Source organism: Prunus dulcis, chromosome 4 (assembly GCF_902201215.1).
Source record: "Prunus dulcis chromosome 4, ALMONDv2, whole genome shotgun sequence".
Taxonomy (NCBI): Eukaryota; Viridiplantae; Streptophyta; class Magnoliopsida; order Rosales; family Rosaceae; genus Prunus; species Prunus dulcis.
In genome coordinates, this window is record NC_047653.1 from 5,206,231 (window position 1) to 5,223,143 (window position 16,913).

Below are 16,913 nucleotides of genomic sequence, written 5' to 3' on the forward strand. Positions count from 1 at the left end.
AAAGGGACACCAACCCGTATGTCCACTCCCTCTGAAGCTGAAGCCACGGATACACCCACGGACCCCGATGGTGATGTCTGATTGCTCGAGCCCACCTTTGGTGTATGAGGCAAGGCTAGAACCCGATCAGCTATAGCCTCTAGCTCTGTGTAATTTCTCGGCATCTCCTTATATGCCTCTGACCCAAAGTCTACTGATGGCTCACCCCTCTCACCCTCATGCAATACTATCCTACTTTCTATAATACCTTCTATCACACCCTCTGTCTAGGAACTCTCATCTTCAAAACAAACATATTCACTGGGCTCCTCACTCTCAGTATCTTCCCCACCAAAGGCAGGGGGTCATGACTTTCTATCACCCTCATGCAATACCATCCTGTTATTTCTGCCTTTATTCTGCTTACATTAACACATGTCATTTTCCAAATTTGTACCAACAGAGTTAAAACCTCCGCCGAGGACAAGAAAGAACATAAGCCACCTCTACAGTTGAGCTAACAAGAGAAAGAATCCCTTCTAACAGAGATCAAGGCAGAAAAATCCTCTTCCACGACCCAATAGCATATATATAAAGACCTATTCAAACTCTTTTGAACAATGAGCAACTCAATATTGTCGATATTTTGATGTTTTGACTGCCACTTGATTTATTAAAATATAGTCATTATTTTAATCATGACAAACAGCATAAAAAAACATGTTATTATCCTATTTTTTTGTAACTTAGACTTGCTAAACAAAGCATGATGCCACTATTTAGATATCCATGTCTATATAAATAGTACCATCGTTCCTACATATTTTTCAACTTCGTACACATTTCACACGGTTTTAAAACCCGCAACATCGTGCGGGCACCATTGTTAGTAAGTTCTATACTAATTAAAGACTTTCCATAAACGTGTACCCAAAAACAAGAAATATGATCCAGTAGTGATGCAGTAGTTATGCACTTGCTTCCATGAAGCTGTCATCATTGTGTTTTCTGTGTATTGAAATGAGAAATACAACTAATATTGCTTTATTTTTGTTAAAAAGTAATGCACGCATTTGAAAGGGATCTGCAATTTTAGAAAGCGTGGTGGAAGAAGAGGCTATGTCGGCTTGGGGTAAAAAATATCCCAGAAGGATAGCTCATGCCCTAGACAAGTCCTATTAGAAATGATTTTGAGTTTATTCTAGAATATAATCCAAGGAGTAGGGGCAGAACTTGTGGCTAAGAGGAATAAGCCAAGTCAGTGGAACTTAGACAAGTCGGCAACAATGCCTATAACTTTGCAAGCAATCTAGCAAAGTGGAGCTAAGAGCTCACCAATCCAAGTCATCAAGGTGGCCACATGGAAGCCAATAGCCATATAAAGGCCAAAAGCCTTGTTTTATCAAGCAGGATATGAAGTAGTTAATAGCTACATCAGTGAAGGGCCAATAGCCTACAATTCCCAATTGCTATACCACGAGAAGGCCAATAGCCTGTAATCCTATGTACACAAAGCCATGTACTATTCTTCTCCAATCTAATAAAATCATGTTATTTCAATTATTGCACTACTATTATAAACCCCTTCAGGCACAACCTAACAGTGCTATCAGAGCATCTAAAATCCAACAATTTCCATTATAGAGTCTACTGTATTCTGCATCTGCACATAGAAAATAGCACTGATATGTTCTTTTATGCTCCTACAGTGATGGAATATGGTCTAAGCTTTTGGAGAAGTGTTGAATGCATTGGTTTAGGCTGCAGACTTATTTATTATTATTTTCTACATTGGGCCAAACCCAACTATTTATTATTTACACTCTATTTCTGCCCAGATGGTAAAACAGGGATGCTTTGTTCATTTCTAAAGAAGTTACCAGGATCAACTAAGGTCTTAACATGAACAAGTCTCCTAAAGTTACTCTTGAAATACTTCAAACCCCAAATGCTTGCTTGTGCATAGCTTGTATTAGCATCATGGTTCCTCCTCAAGTCTAGATCCCTATAGTTCAAATAGGCATCTCTTGGGGACTTTGAAACATGTGATGCCATGTAGGCATACACCCTTCTCATCCAGCTAATATGTTTCTCAGTTTCCTTGTCATCATCTCAAGTGACCAAATACTGGATTGCAAATATACTTCCATTTCTATGTGGGAAAGGAGTTTCTGAATCAGAGATCTCACTCATTCTTCCACCGTAAGGTGGATGTCCCTACTTCAAGTAGTCTTTGCCATAATCCTTCCAAGCCAGCTTGTGAAATGGGTTGCGTCACATAGTCCGATTTTGCTTTGAAGAAGCTCCTAGATGGCTGAGTCCTCTTCAGTAAAACTTCCAAGGATTCGCTTATTGGGAAGCCAGCAAAGTGCATCACAGATTGGATCCAACTCATTTCAGTGCAATTGCTGTCTAAACTTCAGTTCGGGAACTTATCTTGCGTCAAAAGGAGAAGCTTCTCAACCGGTCCTAGAAACAATGAATCGAATGACACTTTAATAGTTTCGCCATCATTTGTACTGGCTTCATTTGCAACTTCCACAACCAAATGTCAGAAAAGGTCTTCATGGAGCTTATCTGCTACAACTTGCCATTTAGAGAAAAATTTGGTTGCACCTTCTTCTATGGTCTTTTCAATTTTGCAAACTTTTACAGATGGAGGAACAGGAACCAATCTAAGTTTCCCTGCCAGAATGACTGCAAAGCTTGATCCTCCTCCTCCTCTGATAGGCCAGAAGAGTTCTTCTCCCATGGATTTTCTGCTGAGAAGTCTGCCATTGACATCAACAATCCTAGCATCAATAACATTGTCAGCTGCTAGATATATTTCCTGAATATAGTACCAAATCCACCGCCGCTAATATGTCCCCCCACACCCACTGTAGGACAAGATCCTGCTGGAAATCCATGTACCTTACTCTTTTGTGCAATGCTGTAATACAACTGTCCAAGTGTAGCACCTGACTCGACCCTATGTCAATATGGATGGTCTGAAGATTGAAAAGATCAATGATGATGAAAGGATCATATGATACATAAGATAGGCCCTCGTAGTCACGGCCCCCACTTCGGAATCTTATTTGTATGCCATGTTTCTTGGAGCAAATAACTGCAGCTTGAACATGAGATTCATGGAAAGGAGTAACGATAACTTCGGGTTTTGGCGTTGAATTGTTCAAGAATCCGAGGTTCTGTATGGAAGATTGCAAGACTGAGGAATAAGCAGAACTATTTCTGGTTAAGATTATTTCCTTACTTGAGTTAGAATGCTTTAGGTGAGTGGAAAGACATTGAATTAAGCTTTCAGAAATTGAATTTGAACTTGTGGACCAAACTGAGTTGAAAAGGATGATAAGTAGTGGAAGTAGTTTTACGCCGAAGAACACCATGATTTTATCCTCTGCATATAACATTGCAGACATTGGCGTTCCTAGTAATTATCTGGTTGAGGTTCCAACTTTGTACTCTAAATTAAAGAACATTGCAGACATTGGCCATTGAAAATTTCCAAGTATAAGTTGAAACTTCAAGTGAAAAAATTTCTTGGATGAAATTTGGAATATGACATGATTTTGTCTTGGATACATCAGCAAATAACTTACCACTTCTATAATGGCCGCAATGAGCAGTTTGTCATCACTTCTATAAAGTGCCGCATTCTCACTACTTGCATGTCCTACGCTAACCAGAGAATCAACTAAGCCGCCCTCAACTAACTAGAGGTTTTTTTTTTTTTTTTTTTTAATAAATTAAAACAAAAACCAGGATATTTCTGTCAGTTAAGATGCTGATTTTCAACCCCAGCCTAAAACGACTTCAATTTACACAAAAAATTGAGGGATTGACAATATGCTAAGTAAGAACTTACTAAACAGAGAATTTAAAAATCAAACAAAACAAAACAAAAAGGTTATGAAGGATCCTAGTCTTGACTATGGAAACATTTCACGTTACCAACCTCCGATAAGCAAGCATATCAGTAGAACGAATAGCTTCCCCATTGGTAAGTTGGAACTTGACCTGCTATTCACGTCTGAGTTTCCATCTGCAATATCAGCAACCAAAGTCAGCAACTTCTGGAGAGCTCAGGAGTAGGAAACAAAATATATGTGAAGATTGTAGTTTGAGTGTTTTAACCATCCAATCAAACAAGTTCTGTTTACATTATTTATTAATTCCAGGTAATCTAGAATCATGTCTAACTCCCTTATGAACTTGGGGTTCAAGCCTCTATCTGAAAGTAGGAAGCTCATGCATAAGCAGGGCATGGAAAAGCTAGTGGTAATTTGAGTTAAAACTATTTATGATTTACAGGACCAAAAGCATAACAAACATATACTCCCTGGAACATGGCAAGCCAGAGTCAGAGCGCTAAAATGTACATCTCTTCACTTTGAGCTTAGTAGTTAAATCAAATGCAAGTTGGTTTCTGATTATCATCAAATAGGTTGAATGCATTCACAAGGAGTCTTGATGACTGACTGGAAATCACCAACAATTTGGCAAACCAACCATCCATAATTCTCAAAGTGTTACAAAAAATTGGAGTATCCATAACTAAAGTGAATGCAAAAATGTTCTCACTATTTCAAGATATACAACAATAACAGTAAAGCACATGGTGATAGCCCACAAAAGAAAAAGGCCGAAAGGGTCATGTGCGAGGCATCCCACATGAAAGTTCTTCTATGGGGAGAGGACTTAGTCATAGGGAACAGGCTGAGGCCCAGACCTTGTATAATTGTATTCCTCCTCTAGCAGTGGATGGGATCCCACACGCATAATTCTAAACGTGTGAACACCATAAAGTCAAGAGCCGAAGCTTCATTGCAGATAAGAGTTTTCCATGATAGCTATTTTCACTCACTTTTACCTATATGCCATTGTGAAAGGAACATATATTCTGACTTTGATCAAAAGGAAAGTGGTTTTTAAGCTTGAAGTGAAGAATATGCACGGATAATTTTGTTCATTGAGAATATTGAAAGAAATGAACCCAAAGAAAAACAGAGGAAAAAAAAGACTCATAACCCATCAACTCAGTTCTTTTTATTTTTCCAATGGTTGAGAGAGAGCCTCTTTCAGATTATTGAGCAAGCAAACAAATCAGAGAGGACAGAAAGAAATTGTTAAAATCAGCCTTGAAAGGTAGACACTGTCAATCATGTTAGTGTCCTACCATTTGCATTAACTAGAATGAATGAGATTGTTTGTAGTTTTCTTATACATGTCACATCTCTCATAATCTAAAAATCAAAGAGTAATTTGTATAAATTTTGTATATTCACTATGACAAGTGCTCAATCAAAAGTAACCAAATACTCATCATCTAAGTCACATTATTTTTTTGGTCTTCAGATTTCCTGTAAGTCTAATGGAGACATCTTTGTTAGTCAACAAAAATATGCTACTGACTTGTTAGCAAAGTCTGGGATGAGTTCTTGTAAACCCTGTCCCACACCTCTGAAACCTCACACACAGATTTTACTCACTGATGGTATCCCTTTGAAGGATCCAAAACAGTATCGTAGCATTGTTGGTGCTTTACAGTATCTTACCTTTACAAGGCCCGACATTGCCTATTCTGTTAATACTGTCTGTCAATTCATAAATAATCCTACCGAGCATCATTTCTTTTTAGTGAAACGCATTCTGCGTTATCTACAGGGCACACTCAGTCATGGTTTTACTTACTCTTCTTTAGGTCCCTTACTCTTGTCTGCTTATAGTGATTCTGACTGGGCGGATGATATTAACACTCGCAGATCCACTACGGGCTTTGTGGTGTACTTGGGGTCTAACCCGGTCTCATGGCAATCCAAGAAGCAAGGTTCTGTTTCACGCAGTTCCACTGAAGCCGAGTACAGGGCTCTTGCTAATGCCTCAGCAGATGTCGTCTGGATTCGGCAGCTTCTTGTTGATCTACATGTATATTTGTCTGAGCCTCCTATTCTGTATTGCGATAATCTGTCGGCATTGGCTCTGAGCTCCAATCCTATATATCACTCCCATATCAAACACCTCGACATTGACTTCCATTTCATCAGGGAGCGTGTGCAGCGTAGGGATTTCTTAGTTCAGTATATACCAACTGATGAGCAGGTCGCTGATGTCCTGACTAAGGGACTTCATAGTCCAGTTTTCTCTAAGCATTGTACCAATCTCAGATTAGGTCCCTACTCTGAGATTGAGGGGGGGATGTTTAGCTAATGATTAGAATCAGTGTGCCACGTGTCTGTAATTGGTTATGTTAACACGTGAAGGCACGTGAAGGTTGTTAGAGGTTATTAGTTTAGATACTTAACTATTAAGCAAAGTCCAAGTATAAAGGCTCTACTGTACGTGTATAGTGGTAATGAGAAAAACAGATTTGATTCCCACCATTCTAGAATTCTCAACTTCTATTTTTCTAAGTACTTAGCATGGTAGTTTTACGTCGAAGATCACCATGATTATATCCTTTGCATATAACACGGTACCGGCTCAGTCGTTTATTTGTTGACTTTCCTAGTAAATATCTGGTTGATGTTCCTACTTTGTACTCTAAATTAAAGAACATTGCAGACATTGGCCATTGAAAATTTCCAAGTATAAAAGGAAACTTCAAGTGAAAAAATTCTTGGATGAAATTTGGCATGATTTTGTCTTGGGATACATCAGCAAATAACTCATCACTTCTACAATGGCCGCAATAAGCAGTTTGTCATCACCTACTATAAAGTGCCGCATTCTCACTATTTGCATGGCCTACATCTGTGCTACGCTAACCAGAGAATCAACTAAGCCGCCCTCAACTAACTTGAGGTTCTTTTTTTATATTAAAAAAACCAGGATATTTCTGTCAGTTAAGATGCTGATTTTCAACCCCAGCCTAAAACGACTTCAATTTACACACAAAATTGAGGGATTGACAATATGCTAAGTAAGAACTTACTAAACAAAGAATTTAAAAATCAAACAAAACAAAACAAAAAGGTTATGAAGGATCCTAGTCTTGACTATGGAAACGTTTCTCGTTACCAACCTCCGATAAGCAAGCATATCAGTAGAACGAATAGCTTCCCCATTGGTAAGTTGGAACTTGACCCGCTATTCGCGTCTGAGTTTCCATCTGCAATATCAGCAACCAACGTCAGCAACTTCTGGAGAGGTCAGGAGTAGGAAACAAAATGTATGTGAAGATTGTAGTTTGAGTGTTTAACCATCCAATCAAACAAGTTCTGTTTACATTATTTATTAATTCCAGGTAATCTAGAATCATGTCTAACTCCCTTATGAACTTGGGGTTCAAGCCTCTATCTGAAAGTAGGAAGCTCATGCATAAGCAGGGCATGGAAAAGCTAGTGGTAATTTGAGTTAAAACTATTTATGATTTACAGGACCAAAAGCATAACAAACATATACTCCCTGGAACATGGCAAGCCAGAGTCAGAGCGCTAAAATGTACATCTCTTCACTTTAAGCTTAGTAGTTAAATCAAATGCAAGTTGGTTTCTGATTATCATCAAATAGGTTGAATGCATTCACAAGGAGTCTTGATGACTGACTGGAAATCACCAACAATTTGGCAAACCAACCATCCATAATTCTTAAAGTGTTACAAAAAATTGGAGTATCCATAACTAAAGTGAATGCAAAAATGTTCTCACTATTTCAAGATATACAACAATAACAGTAAAGCACATGGTGATAGCCCACAAAAGAAAAAGGCCGAAAGGGTCATGTGCGAGGCATCCCACATGAAAGTTCTTCTATGGGGAGAGGACTTAGTCATAGGGAACAGGCTGAGGCCCAGACCTTGTATAATTGTATTCCTCCTCTAGCAGTGGATGGGATCCCACACGCATAATTCTAAACGTGTGAACACCATAAAGTCAAGAGCCGAAGCTTCATTGCAGATAAGAGTTTTCCATGATAGCTATTTTCACTCACTTTTACCTATATGCCATTGTGAAAGGAACATATATTCTGACTTTGATCAAAAGGAAAGTGGTTTTTAAGCTTGAAGTGAAGAATATGTACGGATAATTTTGTTCATAGAGAATATTGAAAGAAATAAACCCAAAGAAAAACAGAGAAAAAAAGACTCATAACCCATCAACTCAGTTCTTTTTATTTTTCCAATGGTTGAGAGAGAGACTCTTTCAGATTATTGAGCAATCAAACAAATCAGAGAGGATAGAAAGAAATTGTTAAAATCAGCCTTGAAAGGTAGACACTGTCAATCATGCTAGTGTCCTACCATTTGCATTAACTAGAATGAATGAGATTGTTTGTAGTTTTCTTATACATGTCACATCTCTCATAATCTAAAAATCAAAGAGTAAATTGTATAAATTTTGTATATTCACTATGACAAGTGCTCAATCAAAAGTAACCAAATACTCATCATCTAAGTCACATTATTTTTTTTAAAAACTTATAGTTGATGAATCAATAACCAATACAAGCTGTGTCAACAGCTAAATTCTCCTATGCCTTACTTGGAAGAGTAGGGATACTCTGCTCGTTCCTGAAGAAATTTTCTGGATCAACAGCAGTCTTCACCTTCAGCAACCTATCAAAGTTGTCATTGAAGTACTTCAATCCATAAACCTTCCCTTCTTCATAGCTATTGTCACCAAATGTATTGACACCAATGTCAAGGTCCCTGTAATTCAAGAAAGCACTTCTTGGGTTCTTGGACACAAATGGGGTCATGTAACTGTAAAGCCTCCTGCTTTGTGTGAGATAATTCTTCTCTGAATCCTCTCCTGCATCTTCCCAATTCACTGAGTACTGAATTTTGAACAAATTCCCTGCACGGTGTGGAAAAGGAGTCTCAGAGGCCGGAATTTGGCTCATTTTCCCACCATATGGATTGAACACCAGCCCTGTTTTGCCGAGCTCAATCATCTTCTTCCATAACCACTCCAATCCATCTTTGGAGATTGGGGTTTGAACATAATCAGACTTCCTTTTCAGGAAATTTGCATCATTGGGATTTCTATTGAGCAAAGCTTCAGGTTTAGTCCCATTATCAAAATTAGCCCACCAAAGCACAGAGTCAATCCAACTCATCTCCATACAGTTCTCCTTCTTCAAACCCAATTCAGGAAACTCCTTCCCCAATAATAACACAAGTTGGTCGGCGTTGCCAAGAAACTCGGCCAAAATTGAGATTCTAACAGTCTTCTCACCCTTCTTCACTTTAGAAGTCACAGGCTGCAAAAGCATCCTCATAAAAAGACCATCGTCTGTGGTTGGCGCCACCTCTTGCCACTTCAAAACGACGGCGGTTGCATTCTCTTCCAAGGTTCTCTCCACCCGGAACACTGTAACAATTTCAGGCACAGAAACCAACTTCAATTTGTATGAAATAATAACTCCAAAGCTTCCTCCACCTCCTCCTTTAATAGCCCAAAAGAGGTCTTCTCCCATTGATTTTCTGTCAAGAAGCCTCCCCTGAACATCAACAATCTGAGCATCAATGACATTGTCCACAGCAAGGCCATACTTCCTCAACATGTTTCCATAGCCGCCACCACTTATGTGCCCACCAACACCAACTGTTTCACAAACTCCAGCAGGAAAGCCATGAACTTTGCTCTTCTCCCAAATCCTATAGTACATTTCTCCAAGTGTGGCTCCAGCCTGAGCCCAAACAGAACCGTCTTTGATGTCCACAGTGATACTCCTGAGATTAAACATGTCAAGAACAATAAAAGTCTGATCAGACCAATAAGAAACACCCTCATAATCGTGGCCGCCGCTTCGGATTTTGAGCTGTATGCCAAGCTGCTTTGCGCAGAGGACAGAGCCCTGGACATGGGATTCAGCTGAGGGGGTGACTATGAGCACTGGTTTTGGCGTTGAGGTTTTGTTGAACCTGGAATTTCTGATGTAGGCTCTTAGCACAGATGTGTATGAAGGGTTGTTTTGGGCAAAAACTATGTTTGCCAATGGGGTTGAAGATGATGAGTTTGCTTTTGTGTTCAGGCATTGAACAAAGTTGTCATAGACAGAACCAGAGGCTGCCCATGATGCAGAAACATAAAAAACAACAAACAAAACAGCAAGTGGAAGAATTCTAGGCATTGTGCTTCTCATTGTTATTGTCAATTTGTTGTGTGTTTGCTGTGTGGCTTTGGTCCTCTTATATATAGCCAGAGGGGGACTTTTTATTTTTGGTATTTTTTTTATTTTCTGATATTTTTTCCATAAAATTTAATGCTGATGAGAAAATTCAATGGAAATTTTTATGGAAAGTGAATCAGCACCAATCATGCATGCATATCTCAACACTCCAACTTTTTCTAAACTCGGTGTGGTGGTCCATCCACATTAGACTTGTGTACATTTTGACTTTTATTTCTATTTGATGGTTTACAATTTGACTTTATTAAATTGGGATTATTGACTTCTGTTTTGAAAATTCTCTAAGCTTTTAATATAGGAAGAATATCAAACTAAAATCAAATTGAAGATTTAATTACTGTCTAAACATAGGGAGATAAGATTTAATATTTTTGGAAGCATAGGATTTAAAATTCGTTTCAATTTTTTTTTTCTTAGGTCATTAATCTGTTTTTCCTTTTTCTTTTTTGTTTGGCCTGCAATTACAACAGTTTTGTTTTTTAGCAAACGATATTTCATTAAAACCAATAGCAAAACACAAAACAAGAATCGTTGTGTAAAGGAGTGACCTTGTTAAAACATTCTCGAAGAAAATTATATGGGATAATAAAACTCCGAGTAAGAAAAAGAATACCACACATGCCACATTACAACTGATCTTAAGAAAAAACACGCAAATCAGGCCAATCATCATGAAAGGAATCCATGAGCCAAGGAGGTCCCTCATCCATCCAGAACGATAAACCGTAACCACGGAGACTCAAGCGAGCAATCCAATGGGCAGCACCATTAGCTTGATGGGGAGTTATAACAGTTTAACATAATAATATTGTTATTATTATAACCCATGAAATTTAACAAATTTACACATCTGTAAAAGAATGGACCTTTTCTCAACCCTGCAGTTTAAATATATAAAGTGACAAGATAGACAGCATGTAACGAAAATGATAGCAGGTTTACAAATGAAGTTGGTCCAAAATCCAAAACTAGTTTACGTTTTCTGCATATATGATCAAATAACTCGCCCTATATTTAAATAAAAAGAATGTCTGAAACCAGATGCCATGTTTTGAATCCTGTGTCAAACAAAGTCACCTTGTTTTCATTGTACATAACAAAATGCATGCATAGATATGTCTTTATATGTATAGTTGTTAACTAAGTCGTAGGTACATGTACCATGTGCTTTATGGTAGGTATGCTGCATGATCTGGAAAATTAACCAATAATCGCATAATTAGTCAATGTTATTAGAAAAGATTATAAATAAATAAAAACAATTTTCGAAGATAATAATTAAGCATATTGTGTTATGGCATTGACCAGGTCAATGAAATGGACTGGAAGCAGTGCGCCGAAGGTGGTGCCTAAAAAATAAAATAAAAAACTTCAATAAAAGGATTGACTTCATGAGAGATGAGATATATTTTGTTCTTCGTCACTTGTTTGTAGTTTGCACGGTGTAAAATGGACTACGCAAATATATTATACATCTCTCATCTATATATGATGTAGAACAACTGGCACATCAGTTTATGCATCAATTGGACCGTAAGTCTGAATTTCTAAAAAAAAGTTAAGGATATTTTAGGGTTTTTATTTGTTAATTTTGTGCTTTCTTTTCTCATAAAGATTTGATTTGCTTTTCTGAGTTGATTTAGGATTTTCCTTTATGTTTCCTTTGTTAATTAGGAACTCATCAATTCCTAGTAAAATTTAGATGGTTGATTTATTTATTTATTTATTTTGTTGTTGCCAAAGATGGTTGATTATTAGGATTGCCCAATTTGTGGTAGAATTCGGATTTGGAAATAACAATCATAAACTTTTATATAGGCATACAATCTTGTTCGGGATCCAGAGCCTTTAAATTAATTAACATTCGTGCATTTACACGCATTTAAAGAGCTGTTAATCATTACATTGATCTAATGAATTTTAATAAGTTCACATAATCATAATTGTATTATACCAAAACTCACCATTTGCACCTTATTATATGTATATCTTTAAAATTAAAAATTAAAAATTAAAAACTCCCATCAAACAGCTACCACCTTCCTCCCCAACTGAGCCCCTATACAGCTACCACTCTGTTTTCTTCTCTCAGTCTCTCACACACACCTTCACTAGGTCCTATAGTTGGAAGGCACCTCTAGGATTTTCAATTGCAGTTTAATTTTGAAGTACTTGCTTGTTGTTGAGACAATAATTCCATGTTAAATACTACGATAGGACTATGGATGGCACAGAGAGAGGTGGTGGCCCTGGATAGTAGCAATCAGTAGGAGTGGTTTAGGGATGGGGCTGTTAAGGGCTGGGTTGGGGGCAGAGACTGTTATTTTGTATCTGTAATATTTTATTTCAAAGATATTAGATACACATAAGGTGTAAAGAGATGCTGAGATGTGGACAGTGGCGGTTCCAGGATTTAAAAGTCGATTGGGCAAAACTTACATACTAAACTCGATGGTACGAGTGAATTTCATTAATAAACATAAAAATATACACCTAGTCAAGGGGACATGATGAACCATACCCCCAAATGCATCTAAAACCATAAATAAAAGTTCAACAAATACAAAAGCTAAAACTAAAACCAAAAGTAAATGCAATGCAATACAAAACAACATTATTTAAATCTAAAATTTAACCCTGTGAGGCTTGGAACTCTTAAAAGATAGCCTATGAATAATATGTAGAAATAATTTTAATCAAACATACCAATGAAAAATCAAACAAATTTTCATAATAGCATACTCAACAATACCAAACCAAAATTTATAATTCATCTATAACTAAACCCTAGAATACTCAATTTTAACAAAATCCCAAATCAAAGCCATACAATAATTCATCCCTAATCAAAGCCCTGATTAATTTCAACAAAATCCCAAAATTATAAATCATCCTTAATTCCTAAAATACTCATTTTTTAATTAAAACTATAATTAAAGATATATAACAAAGGAGAGAATGAGAATAATACTTCTTGTTGACAAAAGGAGAGGAGAATATGTTGTTGCCAAGTTGCCCACCCAAGATAATAGAAGATGTAGCCAATAGAGAGAGAATTTGGCCCAAAAAAAGAGGGAGGGAGAAACTTGCACTTGTCGGGTAGCAAAGAGAGGGGAGAGAGAGAGAGAGAGAGAGAGAGAGAGGGAGAGAGAAGATATGGGACTACCTGGATGGGCAATATATGTGTAGAGTTTGTTTTTAATTTTGGGATGGGTTTATAACACATGTAGGTAATTTTTTTTAAAAAAAAAAAATTGGGCTAGCCGCCCATGGATGTGGACTTGTTAAAATTCATTAGATCAATCTAATGGTTAATATCCCTTTAAATATGTGTAAATGCACGGACGTTAAATGCAGAGGCTCGGAATCCTAGACATACAATCCTATGGAAAAAGGAAACAAAAACTTGCCAAAGAAATTAGAGTTTTGGATTTTATGCTGGTTTAACTAATTGATGCATAAAATGATCCGTCAATTTGTTCTAGATAATAAATTTTTTTTATTGTTTTTCTTCATGAATATATCAATAGAACTTACAAATGAAGCATTCAAAGGGAACAGTAAATAAATGAAAACGACCATTGGGTCAAGGAATTATGGGCGAAATTCTATAGTGAGGGTGTTATATATGGACTCTTCATGTGGACTTTCATATTACCCACAGGATCATTTCATTAAACTTAACTGAAGTTACTATTCAGATGAATCATGTGATTATTATGAAAGTTTATATATATGGTCCATATGTGACACCCTCACCATAAAACGACTCGGAACTATGGTTATAAGTACTCCAGTCGGACTGGGTTGGGTTGATTTTGGGTTTAGACTAGAATGAGCCACTATCAGGCTTTACTTGAGTTGTCAAGTGAAATTTTGATCAAGCATTAATTTACAGGCCCAGCACATGGAATGTGACAAAATATGCACCTAGGAAGGTGAGGATAAAATCTGGGACTGTCCTCTCTTGTAAGGATGACAAGCAAATCAGGGTGGGTATGTCATTTCCATCCCCATTTCCATCTCTGTTAAGCATTTTTCCCTCATCACCACCTTCATCCCCGTTACACTCTTGCCCTTATAGCTGTGTTTATATTAAGCAGATAAACTTGTAGCTATGTTTATAATAGTGAATAGGAAAAAAACCAAGCGGACCAACTATTGATATAACTCTTTCCAATGGTTTCCAACTTTCGAATCCATCTTCCACAATCATAAGAAAAAGGAAAACCCAACAGGAATATTCATCCAAGACAAAGGAAAGGCAACAAGGAAATAAAGACAACTAAACTTGGAATTTCCATTAAATAGGCCAAGGAAAACTGGACAAATTCAGTTCCTCACCTTCAAATCCAACATTTCCACATGCTCCGCTTATTCTGCTACAAACTTTTGCATGTACAACAATAATATCTTATACAAATAAATTTTCATTCCTTTACAAATATAAATACACACACACACAAACACAAAAGCAGCCTTTACCCTGCCATTTTACCTTCCCAAGCTGTGAGAGATGGAATACTTTGTTCATAACTAAAAAAGTTTCCTGGATCTACAGCAGTCTTCACTTGTACCAATCTGTCAAAGTTCCCCTTGAAGTACTTGGTCCCCCAAACACTAGCTTCTGAGTAGCTTGCATTGCCATTTCCATTGGTACCCAAATCAACATCTCTGTAATTGAGATATGAACACCTTGGTGACTTTGACACATAAGGTGTCATAAACTCATAAAGCCTTCTTATCAGATCAAGGTTTTTATCTGCAGCCTCCACACCCTCCTCTTTCCAATTCACTGAGTACTGGATTTTGTACACATTTCCAGCTCTATGTGGAAATGGGGTTTCAAGCTCTGAAATTTCCCTCATTTTTCCACCATAAGGATTGAATGTTAGTACTGGCTTTCTCAGTTCCATCATTTTCTTCCAAAGTTCTTCAAGACCTGACTTTGACATTGGTTCTTGGATGTAATCAGATTTCTTCTTCAGAAATTTTTCTGATGATGGTTGTCTTTCAAGCAAGACATCAGTGGAAGTTCCAATTGGGTAATTAGACCAATACAAGACAGATTCTATCCAACTCATTTCAATATAATCCTCATGCTTCAAACCCAATTGGGGTAAGCTCTCATCCATCAAAGCATGAAGATTTTTTGCATTTCCTAGAAACAATGCCACAAATTTAGCTTTCACTGTCTGATGCCCCTTTTTATTCGATTGCATCACAACCGCCCTAATGAAAAGATCTTCATGAATTGTATCAGCAACATATTGCCACTGATGAACAATGTCGGTGGCACCTTGTTCTAAAGTCCTCTCAACTCGAAAAACTGTGACAATTTCTGGGACAGGAACCAACTTGATTTTCCAAGAAACAATCACACCAAAGCTAGCTCCACCTCCTCCTCTAATAGCCCAAAATAGGTCTTCTCCCATTGACTCTCTATCTAAAAGTCTTCCATCAACATCAACAATTTGAGCATCAAGTATGTTATCAACAGAAAGGCCATATTTTCTCATCATATTACCATACCCACCTCCACTCAAGTGTCCTCCAGCCCCAACTGTGGGGCAAACACCAGCTGGGAAGCCATGGATCTTGCTCTGCTCTGCTACTCTGTAATAAACTTCACCCAATGTTGCTCCAGATTCAACCCAAGCACTCTCATCTTCTACTTTGACACTTATGGATCTTAAACTGAACATGTCAACGATGATGAACGGAACTTGAGACACATAAGAGAGCCCATCATAGTCGTGGCCGCCACTGCGGATTCTGACTTGAAGGGCATGGATTTTGGAGCAAAAGATCGAAGCTTGGATGTGGGAAACGTGTGTGGGAGTGACTATGAACAGTGGCTTTGGGGTTGTGGGGGTTATGAAGCGCAGGTTTCTGATATATGACTGCAAGATGGATGTGTATGAAGAGTTGTTGGGAAAGTAGGTGACTGCAGAGATTGGTGGGGAGGAACATTGGGAATGATTGGAAAGGCATTGGAGGAAGGTGTCTTGGGTTGGATTTGAAGCTGCCATTGAAACATGGAGAAGAAGGAAGAAACCAGCTGCTAAAATTGCACAACTACTCGGAGTTTCCATGAAATGTGAGTTGAGTTTTGTCACTTTTGCCAAATTAACTACCATATGTGCTTGCTTAGGACAACTAACAAATAATAAGCCGGAAGTTTCTGCTTCCAAGTTCCAAATTTAATGCCTTAAGGATTAAGACTGGTGAACAGAGAGAAATTGGGAAGGCAAAGCACCCAGCCCAAGGCCAAGAAGTTGGGTAACTCGCAGACAGACTGGAACTCGTGGCTTGTTGAAGGCCAAGAACTTGAGCTTAATCTTTGACTTGCAGGAAAATTGAGTCTAGTGGGTCAGGGATTGTTAGTTTTAGGCCCAGCTTCCTACTTACTTCGGTCCGGTTGAGTTGGACAGGCATTGGGCTTAGACCGGACCAAGCCACAATCAAGGCTTCGCCCCTCAACCTAAATGATGATGATTTTTCTTTTTCTTATATTTTTGGTGTGACAAATGCTGATATTTACGCCTATCTTGATGTACTAGTGAAGCTCCACTCCAGTTAAGAATTCTCGATTTTATTGGAAGGGTAAAACTGGATTTTTAGGGGTTGTTTAGTACGGTGGACTGTTATGGATTGGATTAAATTCTAGAACCGTCTTGGATTAGCTCGGATTAGCCTAAGCTGGATTAAGTATTAACCTAAGTTTGGTGCTGCGTCGGACTAAGAAGCTGGATTGTAAAAATAGTGAAAACCTATGTTTGGTGTTGTGTCAGACT

The 16,913-nt window shown here is 37.8% G+C and overlaps 2 protein-coding genes and 1 pseudogene across 3 annotated transcripts; all 3 read right to left on the bottom strand.

The window, feature by feature from the left end:
• Nucleotides 1-1,803: 1,803 nt before the first annotated feature.
• On the bottom strand, nucleotides 1,804-3,384 carry LOC117626267 (annotated as a pseudogene).
• A 383-nt stretch (nucleotides 3,385-3,767) lies between these two features.
• Nucleotides 3,768-10,097, bottom strand: LOC117624014 (berberine bridge enzyme-like 21). Of its 2 annotated transcripts, none has more exons than XM_034355121.1 (2): nucleotides 8,463-10,097; nucleotides 3,768-4,024 (listed from the first exon to the last, which is right to left on the bottom strand). In XM_034355121.1, exons 1-2 carry the CDS (start codon nucleotides 10,066-10,068, stop codon nucleotides 3,930-3,932), a joined length of 1,701 nt encoding a protein of 566 aa, XP_034211012.1. In that variant the 5' UTR covers nucleotides 10,069-10,097; the 3' UTR covers nucleotides 3,768-3,929. The 2 variants fall into 2 exon arrangements, with proteins under 2 accessions (XP_034211012.1, XP_034211011.1); XM_034355120.1 differs by lacking the exon at nucleotides 3,768-4,024 and adding an exon at nucleotides 6,925-7,090.
• Nucleotides 10,098-14,392: 4,295 nt separating this feature from the next.
• Nucleotides 14,393-16,419, bottom strand: LOC117624015 (berberine bridge enzyme-like 8). The gene has a single exon (XM_034355122.1). It carries the CDS (start codon nucleotides 16,254-16,256, stop codon nucleotides 14,598-14,600), a length of 1,659 nt encoding a protein of 552 aa, XP_034211013.1. The 5' UTR covers nucleotides 16,257-16,419; the 3' UTR covers nucleotides 14,393-14,597.
• Nucleotides 16,420-16,913: the final 494 nt, after the last annotated feature.